The sequence below is a fragment of the Canis aureus genome, chromosome 18 (assembly GCF_053574225.1).
Source record: "Canis aureus isolate CA01 chromosome 18, VMU_Caureus_v.1.0, whole genome shotgun sequence".
In the NCBI taxonomy this organism is placed as follows: domain Eukaryota; kingdom Metazoa; phylum Chordata; class Mammalia; order Carnivora; family Canidae; genus Canis; species Canis aureus.
In genome coordinates this window covers 41,571,252-41,594,515 of record NC_135628.1, presented here as the reverse complement: position 1 = coordinate 41,594,515, position 23,264 = coordinate 41,571,252, and the positions used below count along the sequence as shown (strand labels likewise).

Here is a 23,264-nt window from a genome sequence, read left to right as displayed (position 1 = left end):
ATCATTAATATAGTACACCAGCGCTAGTTTGCATCAGTTAATGAGAGCCAATTGTGCATGTATTTTCACAACTGTGTTCAGTGATTTCATATCATAGTATGTAATCAAATGTGGTGAGAATATTTACACCAAAGAAAAAGAAATTACTATGAATCACACTCCTAGCCCCAGAAACCTGGTTTACCACTATACCTTTAAACATTAACATATAATGAAAGGAAATGAGAAATTTGCTTGGGGTCAAAATCCAACCTTCCAATTAGGGAAACATCTTAGAGATTTTTTTCAGAGGATGTTATAAAAGATTAATGTGTTTCTTATCAAAATCCACTATGGTTTATTAAAATATTATTGAATATAATGAAGTTCATCAGAAAAAAATGAATAGGTATCTATTAGCTATTAAAACCCTACAAAAGTCCAATAATTAAAATAGTGTGGTACTGGTACATGGATAAAAAAATTGGACAGAACAAAATACATACTCCAGAAAAAGAACATATCATATACTATAAAAATATAGAAGAAGAAGAAGAAAAGAAGAAGAAGAAAGAAGAAGAAAGAAGAAGAAGAAGAAGAAGAAGAAGAAGAAGAAGAAGAAGAAGAAGAAGAAGAAGAAGAAAAGAAGAAAGTGTTATCCAATATTTACTGTGAGAATAATTGGTTGGCACTTTGTAAATTAAAAAGAAAATTATTTGTGCCACATACCTCAAACAGTAATGCGGAAGTTTCAAAATAGAATTTAAAAATATAATTGTAGAAAAAGTAAAAGGAAATAGAACGTTTATCAACTGGTTCTCTACAGGTAGAGAACTGTCTTTAGGTTTCTGCTTCCAAAGTTGACATCTTTTGCTCCCATTCTAAGAACTCAAATAAGCTAGATATACTGGAAAATCATAGGTTTTTTCTTTAAAAAAAAATCCCATCAGATTGCTGAGGCTGCAAAGAAATCTAATGAACTAAATTCCAGAAACTGGTGACCCCTCACTAGAAGAGGGAAGACAAATAGCTGCTTCCAGCGCTAGCAGGGCAGTACTGCCGGGGAGACGGCTCGGCAGCGGGGAGAAAGTGGCCAGAATTTTTTTGGCAACATGTGGGTAAGCATGACTGATAAGATTCCTAGGTGTCCTGACCCCAGAACCCACAAAGGCAACAGCTACCACTGAGTCCCAGGAGCCCATTCTAACTTCCTTACAAGGACTAGCACTTCAGTAGCAAGGTAGTGCTGTGTATTACCAGTATCTGTATGCACAACTTTTATTGCTGTTTTATAAATAGAGTAATAATAATAGAGGTGGAGAGGTCATCAGCCCAAACTCACAGTGTGAGTGGGAACCAGCATTTATGCTCCGGCAGGGTGATAGCTTTCCGTCTTACTGACGATGCTATTCTGCTTCCCAGTAAATATTTAGTCAGAGGTTATTCATCAGTATAGCCTGATGAAGTTATTTACTGACTGAATGAACTCAAATTATCAAGCACTTTTCCCACTTTCTCTACAAGGAAGCAAATTCAATACATATAATTTGAAATTTAAGAGCATTGAAAAATTAGGACAACTAGTTTATTTTATAGAACTAGAAGCTATCTATTGGTGCAGGTGCGGGGGTTTTCTGCTCCAGAATCTGATGTTTATGATGCCTATTTGTTTTAGGTTTAACAGCTTTTCTCTGTTCAGGGAGTACCCATGAATTAATTTCCATGCTAATTTAAATTCTATCAGTGGTATGTGTAATTCTCCCTTTGCTCACTGTAGACCTACACCCTGTATCCACAGGGGATGGTGTAGGTAAGTTACACTTTCTATTATTTGCAAATGTGTCAGGACTTCCAAGGACCAACTCCTAGTGAAATGGAGTAGATACTTTGTCAGATATTTGGAATTTTTATCATTTCCTGAATTTGCTTTACTGTTTAAAATATGGAATTTATAGTTTACCACCCATTACCCAAATATATCCACGTCTAATGTTTGAATAAAAACTATAATGTGAATACATTGCCTGTTCCGTTATTATAATCAACTTCCCAGACACCAATAGCAATAAAGTACTTTTCAGAGTTAGCAATGGGCTTATAAAGATTTATAAAAGATTAGAATTTTCCCATACTTGACGATTCCCCCAAATTTTGTTTCTAGGAGTACTTTTTGCTAGGGTTCTCCCAAATAGGATGAGAAAAGGTGCTGCAGGAGGAATCTCCAATGGGGTAGGGACAGGTTTCCAGAGGAGTCCCCTGCCTGCCAGGAATCTCAGCCAAGGCAGTGATGAGGGAATTATATGAAATGCTGGTTAGGGACCTGTTTGAGGCAGTTCTCAAAAAAGAACTGCAAATTAGAAATGTTGGACAATGCAGTGATGAGAATCACTTTTACATCACCCCAAACCCCTTTTCCTGAAATCCCTATCTCCTTGATAACACCCAAGATATAAATAGCGTTTTAATACTTTTACAAAGATTGTCACCTAACAGCCAAAACTTAACCTTGAAATCCATTCTTCACTTGTCATCACTGGTTTTCCCAAGGCTTTGATCTCATTACTTCCATTGTTATCTTCTGTTCCCATCTTTCAGTCATTTTTCTTTGGTCTTCTGCTCTTCCTTTTGCAATTTTAATTTTTGACATTTTTGACAATGATTTCTGGGACTTCCCAAGCTCTGACATCACATAATTGGCACAGAATACACAGTTAAGTAATTCTTGAAAACTGAATTGATCTCTGAGAGGCATTTCTACTTGGAAGTCACAGGATCACCTCAAAGCCTGACACCACCATATTGTCTTGCTCTTAAAATAAGTCCCTTATGTGTATAGTAATGACAGGGAGAACTAACATTTATTGAGTGATTATATACCACATATTTTCAATAAATTATCTACCTCTGACAATTTTATGAAATAGGTGATTTAATGAAGAAACAGGCCCAGAAACATTGAGCACAGGAAGCAATCAAGATTTGAACTCAGGTCATCTAACTCAAACCAGAGTCCCTCATATCACATCACAAGACCTCTGGCCTGCTTTTTATATGTGAAGTCACTCAACCCTTCTCAGTTCTGGTGTTTTATCTGTCAAGTAGAGGCCCAAATGAAGACAAACATAGCCAAAGATGGGACCTGAATCTATAGTTAATTAGAGATGAGCAAAAGGGATTGCACACTCAGCAAAATCAAAGATAAGACACACACAAAAAAAATAGGGAATTAAAGAGATTTTTGAAACTGCAGTCATGGTTTATCTCATTTATTTGAAAATAATACAAATATATTATCTTTTCCAGATTTTGTTTGGGGTCTGTTTTCAGGACCATTTCTTAGATTCTATGTTAAAAAAAAAAAAAAGAGGCAACAAAGACAATATATTTCGTTAAAAATTTTATTTTTAGAGCCCGTTATTGGGCAAATTCCAAATGGTAGCAATACAGAGTATTTAAGAACATCTTAATATTTCTTTCTATCCATCTTTGCTTTCCTTTCTATAAACATATAGATTAAAGCAACTTAACCCCAAATTCAATGCCCGAGTACTTTCAATATCTATTTTGAACACATAATAAAACAGAGGCAGTTAATTTTATTTCCATTCAGAGCTGAGTAATAACTTTAGCTTCACATTATTCTGTCACAAAGGATAACCAAATGGCCTACCTAAGTAGCTAAAAATCATAAAACTATTATACGCCAAGTCAATGGTATGTATAAAGTCAATATAAAACAACAACTAGACTGGTATACATTTGTTTTGGGCCCTAAGGAAATGTGCCAAAGTAACAAGCTTTAGTGAAGGATGAGGTCATTGGGCAGAGGGAAAGAGGAGTCATGTCATCAAATTTTAGAGGAATGCTGTAGGTAAAAGGAAATCAGCCTACAGTTTCAACCAAATATAGGAGGAAAGGGGAGTACAATATCAGGGTCGATGACAATTAAGAAAATACATATACCATTCCATCACAAACTTCTTCACTACCTGAAGAGTTCAGCACCAGGCTCTCCAGGGATTCTGTTATTCTCCCACTAAGCTTCTTCACATGGAACATAAACCTACATTTATGCTAACAGAAGCGTTTTGTATGGCTATTTAATTTGACAGCAAACAACAGGAAAAAGAATTATTAGGGCCACAATGACTTCAGGCCATCTTAATACCCCTGAAAATAGGGGCAAAAAACGAGTCATTAAGCAACAGTATTCAAGGAGCGCTGTCTTATCTAAGGTGATTTACAAAACAAGTAAAATTCAGTAATCCTCAATGGAAAAAGTCGTAATATTTGAAAATCAGGAATGTTTTGATGCTGATTTTTTTTTTTTTACCAAAGTGGTACTGCAAACAGTTAAATTGGAACAAATTCCAAACTCACACTTACTTGCATCACCTCAGTTTAATAATCCAATAAATGACGAAAAAGACAAACAATGAAAACAGCAACATATAGCAGAGCAGCTTTGTTTGGCTCCCTCTAGATAAAATCTTCAGTTTTCCCATAGTTTTACCTAGAAATCCAGTTGTAGAATCAAACTGTGAATCCTGTGAGGAGAAAAAGAAAACAAAATAGTTAAGATTCTAATATTCCACATATGCACATTTAAGTAATTGAATATACAGTTATTAGAATACATTTTTAATGATATTTTTAGTGTTTAATCAATTCAGTAGTCTGTTTATAACTTGGGTAATCAAGTCTGATTACTCCGTGCAAAACAGAGTAATTCTCTCAATGAATAAAAAGCTCTTTCATTATCCAATAAACATTTCTTTCAGCACCAGAGTAATTCAAAATCCCAAACTGTTTAGGTCTTTTCCCAATCATGTGAATTAAAAAGCATTAACAATAAAGGTATGTAGTTCATCTACTATCATGCAGCTGTTTTCTCAGCTTTTGTTGGGGCGGCACTGCTCTCCAAGGTCAAATGGTTGGTTGCGTTCAGTAATTCAGTACAATAATTCATCTAAAATTTAATATAGTTAGCAGTTAAATGTACTTTACTTTTAAGATCCTTTTATTTAGATTGCTGACCTTGAAGTATTAGTACAGTCTATTGAAACTTAAGAGAATATCCTAAGATGTAAAGGTCCCAGTATAATGATAGCCTTTGCACAGCTCAGGTTCTATGGAGTTGTCATATCAGTATTTAGATTGGGAACCAGGCATAAATATTTTCAGGTTTCCCCGGTGACTCTAATGTACAACATCCATAAGAACATTGCTTTCAATGTCACATTCACTTTTGAATACAATTTTAAAAGCAAGTGGAGAAACTAGGGAAGGTCCAGAGAAGTGACATCCAAAATAAACAATGAAGAATGGAAAGAGGCTCCACAAGAAAAGGTGTATGTTGCTGAGCTCCCTTAGACTTGAGATAAAAGGTTCTGGGATGTTACTATGTTCAAATCTTATTGACTTGTTCAGAAGTGATCCTTAGGAGATCAAGCAAAAGAAACAGACTCACAAGTGAAAGACATTCAGTTGGTTGGATATGAAGTGCTTTTTGATTACATGGTAGTCTATACCCATGGAGATCTAGGAGAACACTCAAAATAGTCTTTTGTCCTGAGTCTTTAACAGTGTTTCTAAATTATAAGGTTAAAGATACAATGGCTTCCACCTCATCCTTTCAATTGTATATATTAGGCAAGATGAAAAATGGGGAAGTAAATAAACCGATTATAGTTATTTCAAAGCAATGAAATATAAACAGGGAGGAATCCAGGATTTATAATCTCTAGATTAATTTCAAAATGGATAAAAGTTAAAATGATATTATTCCTGATTAACAGACTAAATTGAGAATATTAGATCAAATTTCTTCAATTTAAAGTCATAACCACTTACCATTTCAGCTAATAATTTATTTTGATGTTTAACCTCATGGCCTATTTCAATGGAAAGCTGTTAAAAAAAAAAGCACATACATGATTATTCATATGAAGGTACTTAATTGTTATAAAGTAAGAATAATACCATTCTAAGCATATTCATTTTCTCAAATAAAACAGTCTTCTAAAAATACAAAATACATATACCTTCTTCTGATATTTTTTTCCACTGACATAAAAGGAAAATGGATTAAGAATTTCTACTGGGCAGCCCGGGTGGCTCAGCGGTTTAGTGCGGCCTTCAGCCCAGGGCATGATCCTGGAGTCCCAGGATCGAGTCCCACGTGAGGCTCCCTGTGTGGAGCTTGCTTCTCCCTCTGCCTGTGTCCTCTGCCTCTCTCTCTCTCCTGAATAAATAAATAAAAAATCTTAAAAAAAATAATTTCTACCCTATCCGACTATGGATATTATTTCTCTGCTCTTAATTTTTATTTCAACCTTAATATTCAATTCCACCTTTTAATTTTGGTCCATATCTCTCTCTGGGTTCTCTTATCCATTCTTTTGCATGCTTTTTTCTTCCTCTCTTTATATTATTCTACAACAGAATTTATCTGTATATTTTATTCTTTACATTTTAAAAGATATATTTCAAGTATGCATATCAATTCAAATCTATATTAAGTACTTAATACTTTTTTAATGAAATGGTACATTACTTTGAATATATAACCTTAACTGGGTATTTATTTAGATTCCAAAAGTATTTTTCTTTAAAATAGGACAATAAATTGGAAAAAAATTGGCAAGTTATGGTTACCTCCATCCCGAGCTATGCAGAAAGAGGCTGAACCTAACAGAAATACTATTTACATGGTTAGGGCTGCTATTCAGACCAAAACCTATGTAATACCTTACATGACAAATTCATCAAAGGCTTCACTTCCAAAATATTTGGATAAATTACATGAAACAAATGAAAATCTTGGCAAACCACTGCAAATATTCCTCTGAACTTATCTTGTATGGAAAGTATATGGGGTGATATGGACAGAAAACCACACTAGAATGCTACAGATCACAACATGAGCTTTTTCCCCAAATATAACAATTCAGAGACTATAAAGCTAAATAGCACAAACCACCTACTTTCTACAACTGTCAATCATGCCAAGAAAAGATATTTCCAGGGGGGAAAAGCTTTCTCTAACAAGGAGCCTAAATTATCAACGTTGGAGTTAAAAAACAAAAACCACTGCCCTGGTGGCTCAGTGGGTTAAGCACCTGCCTTTAGCTCCAGCCATGATCTCAGGGTCTTGGGATCCAGCCCCTCACTGGGCTCCCTGCTCAGTGAAGAGTCTGCTTCTCCCCCTTCTTCTCCCCCTCCCCCTGCCCATGCTCTCTCAGATAAACAATTAAAATCCTTTAAAAAAAAGGGGGGGGTAAACAACCAACATTTAATTAATTCCCTTTAAATGTTGATTTTTTAAATTGTTAACATTATATAATATTACTTAGTTCATTGATCAACTCCTTTTGATTTAATATGACTTTGAAAACAATACTTGTTGCAGAATGTAATAGTCTCCAGGCTGAATACAATTCTATTTTCCAAAGACTAATGAAATACCAATTAAGTTTTGGCAACACGAGCTTCTACTGAATGCTCTATTAGTGTACAGCATGTTTAATGTAATATAGAATCAATCACATATGCTGTTAAAATCACCTTTTTGTAATTCCTTTATTTGATACATATTAAGTTCAATGCCACCAATAAAGAATTATGCTTAGGTGCTGTGTAAAAGATAAAAATAAGTATAAAAGAAAACCCTACATTCTGGTAAATTTCTTTTACAATACAAATCATTTACATAGCAGGTTCCTATTCAATACATACTAGAGAAATGGTACAAATGGTCTTATGTTCACATGGAAAAAAAAGTTACTTTTGATGTAGTAATCAGGTAAAGCTTGCAAGAAGAAAGGAGTGCAGTGAAGTGGAAGGTTTACTATGGGCAAGCCATCAGCCAATATAAGGAAGAAGAGGACACCTCTAAGGCAACGGTCATCAAAGATAAGGGGGTGCAAGTAACAGCATACACACAACACACAAAGTACTCTAATTTGTCTGGCAGAAAACATACATTCCAGAAGTGTGGGGTATAAGGTCTGAAAAGCTTTGGACAATCTTTGAAAAACCTATTTGATCAAGCTACAGAGTGTGAATTTCATTCTTACATCATGAGAAGACACTGGAGACATCTGGGAGCATATTTAAAAAACATTCCAAAAAGATGGCTGTGGTGACAGTATGTAACTCAGAACAGAATGTGTAAAAAATGAGGAACAGACAGGTTAAGAGGCTCTCTCAGTAACTGACCTAAGAAAACCAAGGGATAGTATCAGAAATAGAAAAGTAGAAATAGAAACAGAAAGAAAGAAGCACAAAACTCAGTGACTGACATCAGGTACAAAGGTAGATATGTGAAACACTGAGGTGTGTAGCTTAGGATACAAGAGAAGAAAAGTCAGGAGAAGAGCTGCTTGGGTGCAGGAGATGGACTGCTCTGAGACATTACTACAGACAACACACAATGCTGTAGATTTACCCACAAAAACCAGAAGTTTTAAAAAAATAAATAGTTGTATCACGTTTTGACTGGCCACATGTTCTAATCTACTCAAATCATGTTCAAATTTTGAGTGCGTTTTGACCTTGCTGAATTATACACAACTTAGGTAACTGAATTCCTTAGTATTATGCCAATAAAAATAGTTTATAAATACATAACATGTAAGTACATAAATACACAAATTTCAAAGTACAGAACATCTGTTAAATACTCACAGATTTTATAGCAGTTACTTTGCTTCTGAGACTTTCAGTGAGTCTCTCATTTTCTTCTTCACAGGCACTATAACCACTGTTAGCATAGCCATAGTTCCCATAGTTGCCAGGAGGTACTCCTTCACCTGCAAGGATCAGAGTCACAGTATAGTTGTAGCGAAAACAAGCCACTTTTGAAACTTTAATAAGAAAGAACCAAAAAAGACCCCTGGAGGGCGTTGCAGACCACGTATGTCTATAGTATTCACACTTCAAAGGAATTTTAAAAATTAATAAACAGAGATCAGAACAATTCTTTCTAATGACCCCTTCTAAGCAAAGAATGTTCAATTCATTTTTATACTTTTTTATTGATTGCTTATTGATTGCCCACAGGACGCTAAAATAGGCACCGATATACAAGGATATTCAGGATATATTCTCTGCTCCGTAGAACTACAAATTTTAAAAAGAATCTAAAAGTAGTAGCATAAACTATCCATTGAAGAAGCTTGGCTATGAAGGAAAAGGAAGAAAGAGGATAAATACAGCAGGAGGGAACTCCTGCCTGTCCTTTACTGTCATCTCTTTCTTTTAAATAGAAGAGAGCTGGGATAACTTATGGAGAACATTAGCTGAAAGTTAAGAGGGACATGCATTCACTCAACAAATATTTCAGGAACTCCTATGTGTCAGGAACTCCTACTGTTTGGAGCTGATCTTCTATGAAACTGCACTGAGAATACAGTCACAGCTTCTGCCTAATAAAGTGCTTGGTATTCATCAAGCGATCAAACAGGTGGAGTGAGCCTTGAAGAGTGAATCTATATAAATGTGCTAGAAAACTGAGACAGGGAAGCATAACTGAGGGTGTTGTTTAACCACTTTTTTTTTTTTTTTTTAAAGACAATTGATACCATCAATTTTCTCAGTAAAGGAAGAGATAAGGCTGTCTTTAAGGAAAGGTATCATTTGGACAAAGCAGTAAAGAGCATAATGGGGGAAAATGACTAGGACTACGCAGGTCCTAGGGGGATAAAATGATCCTGGCTGAGACAACATACTGTGATGGTATCAATCCTCCTGGATGTGTGATTTTTCTGAAGAAGAGCTCATCAGCCTGAGTTAGCCTGTAAGAATCTGGATGGTTGGATTGATCAAGAGTTTGATCAAGAGGTTTACAGTGTTGGGGCTAAAAAAAAAAAAAAAAAAAAAAAGAGCCCCAAGAGGCTGAGACTGCTTGCCAAAGGAGAAGCTGGATATAGGGAATGTGGGGACTTACACTGGACAGGGATAGAAGCAGTTTTCAAGAGAGAAATGAGGGAAAGGGATGATGCACAGACTAAGTCTCCATAAACTCAAAGAGCAGATGCAGCAATAGGGACAGTAAAAGATGGAAGGACAGGAAGTAATAGTCTGTGCTGGTAGCTGTAAGATAGTTGAGGTATAAATAGGAAGTTCTTTCAAGACATGGTGCAAACCTCACTTTCTCCTAAAGGCAAAACTCCCTCTTAATTATTATAGTTCTTACTGTACAGAACACTAACATCACACTCTAGATGATACTATAAGGGCAGAAACTAAATTTGTTTCACTCGTGGGTGTATATCCCCCACAAATGTGTACACACACACACACACAAAATAAGGCACTCAATAAATACCTATAAATGAATTAATAAATAGACTCTGACTTCATAGTTATTCATCTTTGAATGTACCTGCCTTCCATTCCAAAAATGGAATCAAATTTGAGGGCAGAGACAGTGTCTCATACTTTTTCTATATTCCCTGTAACTAATGAGTACTTTATATGCAGCAGACACTTACACAATTTCCACCACTACAAAAAACACAAAAAATGTTAAACAAGTATGTTCCAGGGAATAAAGAATTGCATTCCTCAAATTTTCCTTCAATTGCTGATACACTATCCATAAAACTCTCCAATACAGTAGGAAACATAGGAAAGCTAGTGAATGTCAAAGATCATCCTCGGCCTTTGTCCATTTAGACAAATGCTACTTCTTTAGGGTAGTTTCTATTAATAATTGAACCAAATCACTTAGAGATTCATGGGAAGTGTGCTACATGAGCATCTATCAGCTTCATTATTTATCTCAAGTTTAAAATTCAGGTCAATACACACTGATACTCAAAAAAAAAAAAAAAAATCACACCAATGTAAATGATAGCAATAGACACGTAAGTAAGCATCTTTCCACTCAACTACAAGGAAGCTTGGGACAAAACAAAACAAACTCTATCCTAGAGATTCTAACATAATTAGTCTGGGCTGCAGTCCAGGTATCAATGCCTTAAAAGCTAATGTACAGTTAGGTGAATCTATGTAATTAGGGCTGAGAACCACAATTTCTCAAGTCTCTTTTCTGCAACTTATCACGGCACATTGCTGCACAAAAACATTAAAGGAGGCCAAAGGATCTATTAATGAGATGTAAACTCCTTGGCCGGGCACTCCAAGATCTCCTCAATTTGGTTCTGGTTCCATGACTCCTACTTCAATCAAACTGGTGTAATGATAATCCCTTATACACACCATTCATAATTCTAGTCCTACAACTTTTGGGGCCTATGAGAAGGGGTAGGGGAGTCTTGCTTCCAACTGGAACTCGCCTCTCTCATCCTCTGTTAATCAAGCTCTAGTTCAAGTTCTTATGTCTCTACAAAGTGTGCAGTGCTCTATATCTGAAATCCGAGACACCAGCTGTAGAACTTATTCGGTATTGGGATGTACAACTCTCACCTTGTACTATAATTCATCTTTTTACATGTTCCTACTCAGCAACTAGACTGGAAGCTTTGGGAACACAAACAGAACCATACTCAACTGTATACCTAGAGCTTACTCAAGTACCACAACAAAGGCTTGTTATCGTTAATAATGATTAAAATAAAACCATGTAGGCATATAAAACTAAACTGCTCAAAATTATTTTGTGTTCTCTACAATTTACCTGGCCAACTTTCTTTCTATGACCCAAGTATTCATAAAAGCTATTATTTTTCAAAAGCTCTTTTTCATACTTTTTTTTTTTTAAATCAATGAACAAAGTCTAAAGTTACTGGCAACTTTCACCAACTTTAAAGTACTTTTCACCAACTTTAAAAAAAAAAAACCTTTTTTTTTTTCCTTTCTCCATTTTACTGTAACCACTGAAAAAGGCAACATTATCTTTTTTCAAGTATTCCACATATTTTCTCAGGTACACTGTGGCTGATTGAGCAGGCTCTTTTTTTTTTTTTAATCATCTCTTAATAGCTTCAAACCCCACAAAATGCTGTTTTATTAGCTGTGCGTTATAACGACCCCTTAAAAATCCTTGTGCGTGGTGAACCTAAGTCTTTACAGCGGAACAAGACTCAGAGAATGTTCTGTGTAAAATGGCCTTTGACCCCGATGTTACATACCACGGCCTGTAACAGTAATGACGGGTACTTTTACCTTTGTAACCCGCTGTTACCAGATTAATACGACTGTTATTAGCGCTTCGCATGCAACGTTATTCTTCGAATTTCGCTTCTGTACAAAAAAACTAAGCTCCAGGACGAGTAGAGCACGAGACACAGAAGCCAAGCTCGGGGGAAGCTCAGCGGGTTTCGTAATCGGTCTCGGACAGTCGGCAACCCCCAAAACCCTTGGCAATTGGATCAGCACCTGTACATACCCCGCCCCCACGCCTCCACTACGCTCTACAAACCTACCATTCAAACTTGGAACTGAACCAAACTACAGGAAACCCCGAGGATCTGGGGCAAATGGTGTGTTTCTACCGGGTACCGCCTCCAAAGACTCCTCCACACATCCCCTTTCGGGCCCAGATGCCAGTGACATGACTGGTCCGATTTCCTTCCGCGTCCCCGCGCCCAGTACAGCCAGTTCGGGGGCCCCCGAACTTCGAACCTCGGCCCTCTCCTTACCCAGGCCTGCACGCCTCATCCTGCCAGAGTAGGGAAGAAAAAGCTGATGGAGGGGTGGGGAGGAAGGGGCCAGGGGACCCCGGACGGCGTCTTCAGTACCAGGGCCCAGAGAACCTCCAACTTCTTTCCCCGAAGCGCCACGACATCACTGGAGTCTAAACATCGCGCCGGCTGATGGCGTCACCCAGGAACTTCTTACTGCCTCGCGAGGCGGCGTGAATGGCATTCTGGGAAATGTAGTTCCCCGTCGACAGGTAGCGAGGCAGGGGCGTGGCGCGAACCCAGCTGCTGGAGCGGCGCATGCTGCGACTTGGCTGCTGAGCCTGCAGCTCCCTGGACCTCGCTCTCAGCTTGTCGCCGCTCCCCATCCCTCCCCCCCGCTTCCCCGAGTTTAACACCATAGGTCTGCCCTTCTCAGACCTTGAGAGGATGGTTGACTCATCTTTCCGGCCTGATTCCTTCTCTTACTTCCTCTGACCTCTAGAGTCAGTTCAGGGAAAGTCCCGGAAAACTTGATCGGAGTTTCTGATCTCACACAGAGTCCCCTGAGACCCACGGAAGGGCAGGAGGAGAGTAACAGGTTTGCGCCGGGTCACCCGGGAGCGAAGGCCAGGTGCGGCGGGCGAAGACTCCCGCGCCGAGAGGCGGTCGCTGAAAGGAATGGGGCCCCCGGGGACGCTCCGCAATTAGTTCGCCGTTGCTGGGTTGGGTGCATTTGCAGAAATAACCAGGCTTGGCTCTTAGCTGGTAGGGACCCGAGGGCCCTTAGACTCTCTCCCGCTTAGACCTTGAAAACGGAGGTGGGCACCTGACGGGATGAGCACTGGGTCTTACTCTATGTGTTGGCAAATTGAACACCAATAAAAAAATAAATTTATTAAAAAAAAACCCACAAATAAAACGGACACAGAGTCTGGAAATACTATTTACAGGGGAATGTGCCAATCAGCGTAAGGGTTTAAAAACCTGTTGGCAAGGGTGGGGTGGTACTGGAATCCGGGTTAGTCTTACAATTTCATTTTATCTCACAGGATTTTCGAAAAACAAAACAAAACAAAAACAAAAACAAAAAAAACCACTGGGTGTTTGCGGTTTTGTTGCTACTAGAGATTTCTGAGGATGTGATCTCTAATACTTTAGTGTTTCCTTATAGTTTCCCCGATTTGAACGTTGACTGTAATAGTGGCAGGTGAGTCTGTCTGAAGGTTGCTTTTGTCAAATACACACGAAAACAATTTCTGATGAAAGATTAACATGAAAAGTAACCTTTTATCCAAGAGTGGCTTGGGGGAGGAAGAATGGTCTTCATAAAAATAAACCGCCATTCTTTAAAAGCTATGGAATGGAATGAAGATTGCATCAGGGACAAGTTTTGCAAATAAACACGGAAGGTTCAGTGAGGGAAATGATGGCAAGGCTTCCCCCCTTTAATCTACAATCTGTGACAGTCCCTTCTTTTGTAAAAAGTACATGTGTTCTATAAGAACATGTCAGAGAAATCTTCTTTACTGAAAGAAGGCTTTCTCGTAGAAATATAAATGTAATTTTAAAAATGTAATGTTAGGTTTACCTAAACAGACCATTTAAATTATATGTGTACTTGTCTTCTTATAAACTACTTCTCTTCCATGGGAGGGAGATCTGAGAATATAGCTAAAGGAGGGGGGAGAAGTAATCAAATGTAGCAAGAATGTAAATCAAGACAGGCAAAATGGGTTTATATTGAGCTTGTGACCTAAAAATCCAAATACAGGCAGGTGGTTTTTCGCTCCTGTTGCTAGTCTCAAATTAAGATGGTAGCAGTTGAAAGGATCAGGCATTCCAAAGATGAATTAGAAAATATGGATTTTAATATACAGATGAATAATTATTCAACGTGGCCACAACTGACATAAAGACTACAGGGAATTCTTTTTGTTTTATCATTTATCATTTCTTGTTGTCTTCTTTCTCTTTTCAAGTTAAAACACCTAACTTCTTACTGATTGAAGATGAATAAAATTCTTGGAGATACAAAGCATTTCAAAATTTTTCTCTATTCTCGTAGGAAAATTTCATAGAAAATGCCTCATCTCTGAGAGTTCGAATGACTGAATGACTAAAGAAAGGAGTGATTTAAAAAATGACTTAAAAGAAATATTCCTAGGGATCCCTGGGTGGCGCAGCAGTTTAGCGCCTGCCTTTGGCCCAGGGCGCAATCCTGGAGACCTGGGATCGAATCCCACGTCGGGCTCCCGGTGCATGGAGCCTGCTTCTCCCTCTGCCTGTGTCTCTGCCTCTCTCTCTCTCTCTCTCTCTGACTATCATAAATAAATTTAAAAAAATAAAAAGAAAAAAATATTCCTAGTAGTCATTACAGAATCAAGAAAATGAACAGGAAATGTCTGAATCTTGGTACACAATTTGAAACTTTTGCTCCCTGTATTCTGCTTCCTGTGCATATGTCCTGCCTCTTCCTGACCAGGGCTAATCCAAGGGACAATAACACACCACACTCTCCAAAAAAATAAAAAATAAAAAAAAATTTCCAATCATTAAGCAAATTTAGGATATATCGAGCATCATATTGAAACCATAAGAAACTGTAAAGCAAAAGGAGATGGCTCTTGATTTGCAAACAGGCTATAGAAAAATGTTAGTTTGTAAGTTAATTATTTGGCATTTAAAACATATTTCTCCTGGAGGCAGATAATGGTAAGGTTTCCAACCCAGCCCTAGGAAACACCCAGCCCATGGTTATTGTGACTCCTGTGCTGGCCACTCAAAGTCTATGTAGCCTGTAGTACAGCTGAAATACTACATTATTTCAGTGAAAACCAGTAGGAAAAAAAATTGTAATCCTCATCATAAAATAAGGCAATATCATTACAAGAAATAGAATTTTAAAAACTATTTTGGTTATTGTGTTTGAGAAGGTATTAGTTTTACTCAAAACTTCTTGAAAGTGTGAAGAAAGTTTTCAGAGATTTTCCAAAGGGTCACAAATTTGAATATCCCTTTCCAAAACTTTGCTAGTATTGATGTCACCCTCTCAGCCATAATTAGTAAAAGTGAGGCACACAATTCCAACTGAAAAGTCTTCAGCAGAGCCAGCTGCATGATTTGTGGGGGCCCAGGGCCAAATTAAAGTGCAATACCCTTGATTGAAAGAGCAGGGGAAAAAGTGCAGTTAAAGGTACTTAAAAAAATAAAGCTTTTTTCCTTTTGTCACAATCCTTACCACTTACCAACCTGTCATCGTGTTCTCTGTTATGTAATGCCCTTCTAATTAAAAAAATGAAATTTTAAATCATTAGTATGATTTTTACACTTAATCTTTACATTGTGCAATGACAGTTTTAAATTCAAATATAAAAGCATTTAACTCATATGTGAAATCACCCAAGTCACAAAATTCATACTTCATAGCTCATATATGAAAATGTATTTTATAGAAGTACTACACAAAACTAACCCAACTGTCTTTATTCTATGTCTTGATATGCACTGTGTCTTGATACTCTACCAACAATTTACCTTCAGCTTACTGATGAGTTAGGAGGGACTGAAAAGAAAAGGAATTATGTGTTGCTCTACCTTTTCCTTTCCTTTAATGTGATCGTTTTCAATACAACTGGCTAATACAAGGAAGTAAGATGAGTAAGGAAGAATATGATAGAGTTCCTTGGATATTTCTTCTTTCTGCAGCAGTTCTGATACAAGTAGAACATGTGGCCTTTTAGGGTGTCAACACCCAGTCACAGACTTGACACACTATCTTACATAGTGTGAACTCCCTGAACTTCCATGCATTATGGGTCCTCTGGAATTTGATGTTCATGGGGCATGGCAAATGTTACATGTGAATGGGGTGGTAAGAAACAATAAATATGTATATCACACATATCTCTTTTGCCCATGTGCATGCTCCACTGTTCCATTAGACTTCAGTTACAAAACACAAGTTCAGAAATAAAGTTAAATATCAAGACAGTGACCAAAGACCATTAAATCAAGTGTGATGCTCTTCTAGGAAGGGGTCCTGGGCAACTGCAAAAGTTGCATGTGGGACCCTGGTTCAGAGAGAAATCTTCTGAGGCAATGGGGCCATAATTGGTAGAGAAAAACGGAAAGAGTGAGCAAATATAGAATATATATCCACAGGGAAAGATTGATCAAGGTGAAATAACTATGCAGTGAAATTCACTACAAAGCAAAAAAATGGGGTATACGTGTAGTGCTTGAAGAAAAAGGAAAAAAAAAAGGGCAAAAGGAAAGAAAAAGGAGGAGAAGAAGTTGTAAGGTACATGGTTCTTTCCAACCACCCACCAAGTTGGTTTCTGTCTGCAGTAAGTGGTTAATGAGCCGTAGATGAGTGAAATTCTTATGACTTGGCATGTACAGGCAGTAGAAAAAATTTCCTCAAGGCGGGCACAATCCCAACAACCTGAGTGATGAGGTGTGATCCCAGAGATGAGGCTCTATCTCATGTTTCACTCCAAGATGTTTCACTCTTCCAGCAACTCTTTTGTGTTACTAAGACCTCGTTCTGGGAAATGATTCCTTCTTGAATGTTAGTTAATCAGTAACTTTTTTTTTTTTTTTGGACTATCTGAACCTACAGTAGAGCTAAATTTCAAAATGGGCACTTTGCATAGGCTGCCCTTTTAATATTCCAATTTTAGAGACATCTTTGCCATTTCTAAAACATCATTTTAAATTAAAGACGATAGGTTTAATTTCCATTGCCTAGAAAATATTGGTGTTGTACATTTTAAAAGGCTCTGCATTACCTATATTCAAGACTAATTTAGTCAGGTTGACAGTCATTTTATTTTAATAGCATTTATTCCTCAAGAACTATATTGAATTATCATACTGATACATTCAAAGTACAAAAGAAAAAATGAAGTACACAATGCAGTTTTATTTGTGTAGCACTGTTAGACACTTTGACAGACATGTTATTTAATTACTCTGCCTGCTGACTTGTTTTTTTCCCAATAGTACAGATTAGTTATGTATATGTGAGAGAGAAAACATTTCCAATAAGTTGTTCAGGGGTAGAAAATGCTTTCAGTTGTTATATAGGAGACATTCACCCAATATATTTGTTTTATTGCACACAATGGCCTCACTACTCTTGATTTCTAAAACTGGGCCAAGACTGTCACAGATATACCCAAGTTGTCTTATTTCAGTTTGCCTTAGTTTATTGACGCAGGAGTACTCTGTAGCCAGAGTCCAAAAAAACAAGTTTATCATCTTGTCTGTTATAAGCCCTAATCCCACAGTCAGCTGAGATGGTCAAATGTTTATATCTTCAGTATTTGGTTCCTTTCATTCTTATAGACTGAATATAATGGTTTCAGAGCACATAACATTAAAATGATTTACATGAACTGCGAATTACATTGTTTGACACTCACATTCCAGGAAGATCAAGCCTGGCGTTTCCCTTAAAATGTAATTGTGCTTTCAGTAATTTTTTCCTGCACCTGATTTGAGACTTCTTAATTTGCTTTATGGTACTTCTACATCACAGATCTCAACTTTGTACTTTATATACTGTCACTTGGTTGATGCAAAGGTGACACTGTAGCACAATGGGGTAAAGGACACTTTTTTCAATAAATGGCACTCATTCAATTTATATTCACATGATAAAAAGAATTATTACCCCTACCTCTTTCTTATCCAAAATCAGTTTGATATGGATAACAGGCCTAAAATGAAAAGTTAAATAAAACTATACGTACCTTTGGGTTAGAAAGGTACAACAAAACAGGACACAAAAAAGCATTAACCAAAAAAGAAAAATTTGATTAATTATACTACATTAAAAATAAGAACTCCTGTTCATTAAACAACATCATTAGTAAAGCGTAAAGACAAGTCACTAATGGAATATGATATTTGCAATACCTGTATCTGACAAAGGACTAATATGGGGAATACATAAAGAATTCCTGCAAATTAAAAAGGAAAAGACAACTCAATTTAAAAATGGCCAAAAAGGGGAAGCCCAGGTGGCTCAGCGGTTTAGCGCTGCCTTCAGCCCAGGGCCTGATCCTGAAGACCTGGGATCAAGTCCCACATCGGGCTCCCTGCATGGAGCCTGCTTCTCCCTCTGCCTGTGTCTCTGCCTCTCTGACTCTCTCTCTGTGTCTCTCATGAATAAGTGAATAAAATCTTAAAAAAAAAAATTGGCCAAAAATGTTGAAGAGCTCTTCACAAAAAAGGATATCCAAATGGTCAATACATATCTGAAATGTTGCTCAACATCATTTGATATTGGAAATATGCAAATAAAAACCATAGTGAGATAACACTCTATACCTCCTTCAAAATAGCTATATATATATATATATATATATACACACACACATAAAATGTCAAGTGTTAATAGAGATTTGCATGTAGAGCAACTGGAACTCTTAAATGCTATTGATGGTTGTGTAAATTTGTATAATCACCTTGGATAATGGCTTGACAGTATCTACTAAAGCTGAAATGTACATATATGCCCATGAACCACAAATTCTGCTCCCAGGCATATGTTAACAATAGGTAAACATATGCATAACAAAAAGATGGTCAGAGTTGCACTATGAACAAAACCTACAAACCAGAAACAGTGTAGTTGCTCACCCACAGAATAAATGGATAAATAAACTAGCAAATACATACGTTTGCACTTTACGGAATGATAATGGAAAGCCTTACACAACATACAACAGCATAAATGAATTTCACAACTGTAATATTGAATGAAAGAAACTAGATGGAAACACTGACTGAGCCAGCTAGATGCTCTGGAAACAAGAGCTTTTTTTTTTTTTTTTTTTGTGCTAAAAGTTAGAAAACTGGTTACTTTTAAGTAGCTAGGAGGTGGTAGACAAAGCCAATTTTGTTCCTCTGGGTCTATGAGGTGTCTCTTCTCCACATTTCTCATCTACTTTATTTTGAAAATTAGATTTCCATAACTAGCCCAACACGAAAGTTTTAGCCCTATGTCTCTCTGACCCTTTGGTTTAATCTCTGTAATAATGTCTCAGGCAGTTTCCCAGCCCTAGTTTTGTAGAAGTGAAAATCTGATCAGTCAAAAGCAGGGTGCCCATTCCTGATCAGTTCAATTAGCTAATGATGATTGATAGAAGTTTGGGAAGAAAATTTTGGGCAGAGAAGATTCTCTAAGAAGTTGTTGTAGGGGTAGGAAAAAGTATTATTTATTAGTACATTAAAGCATGTGTGCAGCCTGAACATTTGCATAAAAGTTCTTGGTCTCTGTTCTGAACAATAAACAGATTTCATGGAATAGCTTAGAAAAGTAAAGGCTATGTGCTCACTCATATCACTGGGGCCTTTATCACTATCATAAACTGGCCATAAAAGTTATGGTTTGTTAGTAAGGGCATTGATTTGTATTCCTAACCCAGGTGAGTTTGGCCATCTACCTTCACTGCTCTTTATTTTATTGAATTTTCTTTATTGGGGTCAGAAGACCATCTTCTCTGCAGAGGCAAGATAAAGGCCTAATCTTGTTTGAAACACATTGAGTTCTCTGACACTCCCTGCAGGTGAAGTCTTAAGTTGTGGCTTCCACACAGACTGTCTACAGAAAGACAGTCTGAATTTCCTGTTTAGAACTCATTCACATTGATAGGGATTCTGAAATTAAATCCAATCCCCATATTTTAATGAATTAGAGGAATTCATTAATTTTATTAATTTTTTAAAATGATTTTATTTATTTATTTATTTGTCAGAGAGAGAGAGAGAGAGAGAGAGAGCGAGCCAGGGAGCACAAGCTGGAGGAATAGCAGAGGGAAAGGGAGAAGCAAGCTCCCCACTGATCAGGGAGCCTGACATGGGGCTTAATCCCAGGACCCTGTGATCATGACCTGAGCTGAAGGCAGAGGTTTAACCGACTGAACCACCCAGGTGCCCCAAATTCATTAATTTTAAATTCTTCTGTAACAAGTTTTTTGTTGTTGTTGTTTTGTTTTGTTTTGTTTTGTTTTGTTTTTTCTACAAGAAGACCATTTCTGGCATTAAGATGGAGTCAAAATTTAAACTGCTGGGGAGGAGGAAATTTTCTTCTATCCAAGATTCTTCTAGCTCAACGAAGAGCTGTATTTACATGAGAGAGATTAACAAGAGAAAATCAAATTTAAATTTGTACGTGGGGGGAGTCCACAGAGATGTGAAATTTCAAAAAAAGCAACAAGAGGCTTATATGACATTCTGAGCTAAGGAGAAGATTAGGGGTCTAGGGATACAAATAGGAGGAAGGTCATTAGCAGGAAGGTAAGAGGAAATGTTTGGAAGACACAGGTTACCCTATAATGCAGATATACCTTTCTTAGGTAGAAGGGTAACTCTGATAATAGCTCTCCTCATGGTATAGGCTCTCCTTTCCAATGTAAATTTAGGCAGTGGGGATGGGGAGGTATAGAACTTTTCCTAAATCTGCTGGGTTCTGATGGTTTATAACTCAAAATAATTTTGCTAATGTAATTTAAAATTAATGAATGGTGGTCTTCCCATGTCCTTTACAACATTCTTTGCTATAATAAAATAAATGTCATCTTTGCTTTACTATTTACCTGCCCATAAAAGCTGTTTATGGCTAGATGAGAGATATCGTGAATTTGATTTCTTTGATAAAGTACTCCCTCACCCCCTCAAAATTTTTTTAAATAGGGCTCTAGTAAAAGGTAGTTTGATCAGTGACTATTAGCAAGGAATTATGTGGAAATAAGAATTCTTATAGAAGGAATTACAAAATTGATTTCTTAGGAGTAGGGGAGAGAGAATTTGCCACCTCAGTCCCAGCCCCCAGACTTGATTAAAGTGTTAATATGACACTTCTGGGCACTTAGCATGGGTGCCTAATTCTAGGCTAGCATGAATTTTTATAGCTCAATTAGGAAGCTTTGAAAGGAGAAAAAAATGTTTTTAAATGGTAATGTGTAACATAAATATTCATGCTTATGTACTCTTCTGAAATTTGGATCATTTAGAACTTTATTCCATTAAAGAATAACTTTTTTTTTTTTTTTTTTTTTTTGCTTCCAGGTGCCACCCATTAGAGAAATGGTGGCCAATGGCCATCATGCATGGCCATGAATATTTATATATTGCCTTATTCCTATTCTAGAAAGAATAGGAAAAGAAGAGTCATGAAGAGAATTTTCTTCTGTATCAGATGACTAGTGTGCTTCCTTAGCCCACCTGAAGAAGTTAGGTAGATTGGTCCTTAGGTGTAGCATCATCCCCCACTAATATTCTACCCAGTGAGGTTTAATTGATGAAAGAAGAAGCCTACCTGACAGATTCTAATGCTAGTGAAATAATGGAGTGGCTTGCCAGAGTCTACTGAAACATTTCTTTATCTAGAAGGCCTTAAGACAAGGCTAGTTTAAAATTTCAATCAATGTTCTATGTGACTTAAGAGTTACTCAAAGGCAGCTCTTAGCAGAAGTTGTCAGTTTCTGTTACTATCAGCACTTGTCCTCTCCCCTCCATTCCAAAACCAGACTAGTCATCTGCATATGCAGATGATGCCACAATTGTAACTCAAGGAACAGATATGAGAGAATTGGGATAGACAGTGACTAGCCATGTGTTACTTATCTGCAGACACTACTGATATCCTAATTCCATCACTCTAGGCCTTGCTCCTTTCTTTACTGCCAATAGTTATTTCTTTGGGCACTTCCGTTTTCATATGCTTATGTAATCTCAAACTCAATACTTTTCTTTCTCAAACCAACTTGCCTTCCTGATTTTATATCCTTAAGAAAAGGATAAGGCTCAAACCTCCAGTCATTTAGATTCTTTCCCACTTTTCCCCCCATATCAATCCAGGTGCTAGGCCTTATTGAAATATTTTTCTGATTTACCCCCCTTTTTCCCATTTGCCCCTTGTTTTCCATTCTCAAACTAACAATGTTATTGTAAGTTTCATTTACCTTAAATCTTGCTTTTTATCTGCCTTGCTTTTAGGTCCACTGTCCTCAAACACACCAGAACTCTAACATTATCTTATCACTATTTAATGGCATTTAATGAATTTTCCATGATTTTTTTGGAGAATAGGTGAATATTTATGTTTTAGCTTCCCTGAAGTCATCTGGAGATACCCTGAAGCTGGTGGATGCATATGCTTTTTGCTATTCACATTTTTGAGGAATAATGCAGTAGACACCTAAATCTCTTTAGCACTCTAAGTTACTAGTATTTTGTCATTCACATTTATATCTATACTTTGTAATTCGTTTTGTGTATTTTATGAGATAAGAATCAAGTTATATTTTTTTCTGTATGAATATCCAATTTTCTCATTTTCATTATTGTTGAAAATATTATTATTTTTTCTTTCTGTTCCCTGATCCTCCCTCATAAATTAAGTACCTCTATATCTATAGCCTTTTTATAAACTCTCTAATTCCACTGGTTTTTTTCTTATATTCTTTTAAAATAATTTTTAAAGTTTCTATTTTGTATCCTTGCATCATCAATATACTATCTTATACAGCTTTACAACAAGACTCAATAATCAGTAGAATAAGTCTTCTACCACGTTCTTCCTGAAGAATGACTTAACTGTGCCCCCTTTGCAGTTTTACAGAATTTTTAGAAAAAATTTGTCAAGTTTTCCTTAAAAAAATCCTCTTGTATGTTGACTAGGAT

At 36.9% G+C, this 23,264-nt stretch overlaps 1 protein-coding gene across 1 annotated transcript; it reads right to left on the bottom strand.

Annotated features, from left to right (window-relative positions):
* Window positions 1-3,363: 3,363 nt before the first annotated feature.
* BET1 (Bet1 golgi vesicular membrane trafficking protein) lies at window positions 3,364-12,786 on the bottom strand. The gene is made up of 4 exons (XM_077856894.1): window positions 12,588-12,786; window positions 8,668-8,792; window positions 5,833-5,889; window positions 3,364-4,526 (listed from the first exon to the last, which is right to left on the bottom strand). Exons 1-4 carry the CDS (start codon window positions 12,604-12,606, stop codon window positions 4,371-4,373), a joined length of 357 nt encoding a protein of 118 aa, XP_077713020.1. The 5' UTR covers window positions 12,607-12,786; the 3' UTR covers window positions 3,364-4,370.
* Window positions 12,787-23,264: the final 10,478 nt, after the last annotated feature.

Coding starts and splice junctions, on each gene's coding strand:
- BET1 (XM_077856894.1), bottom strand. Junction 5,890..8,667: donor AAGTAACTGCTATAAAATCT/GTGAGTATTTAA, acceptor TTTTTTTAACAG/CTTTCCATTGAAATAGGCCA. Junction 4,527..5,832: donor ATAAATTATTAGCTGAAATG/GTAAGTGGTTAT, acceptor TTCTCCTCACAG/GATTCACAGTTTGATTCTAC.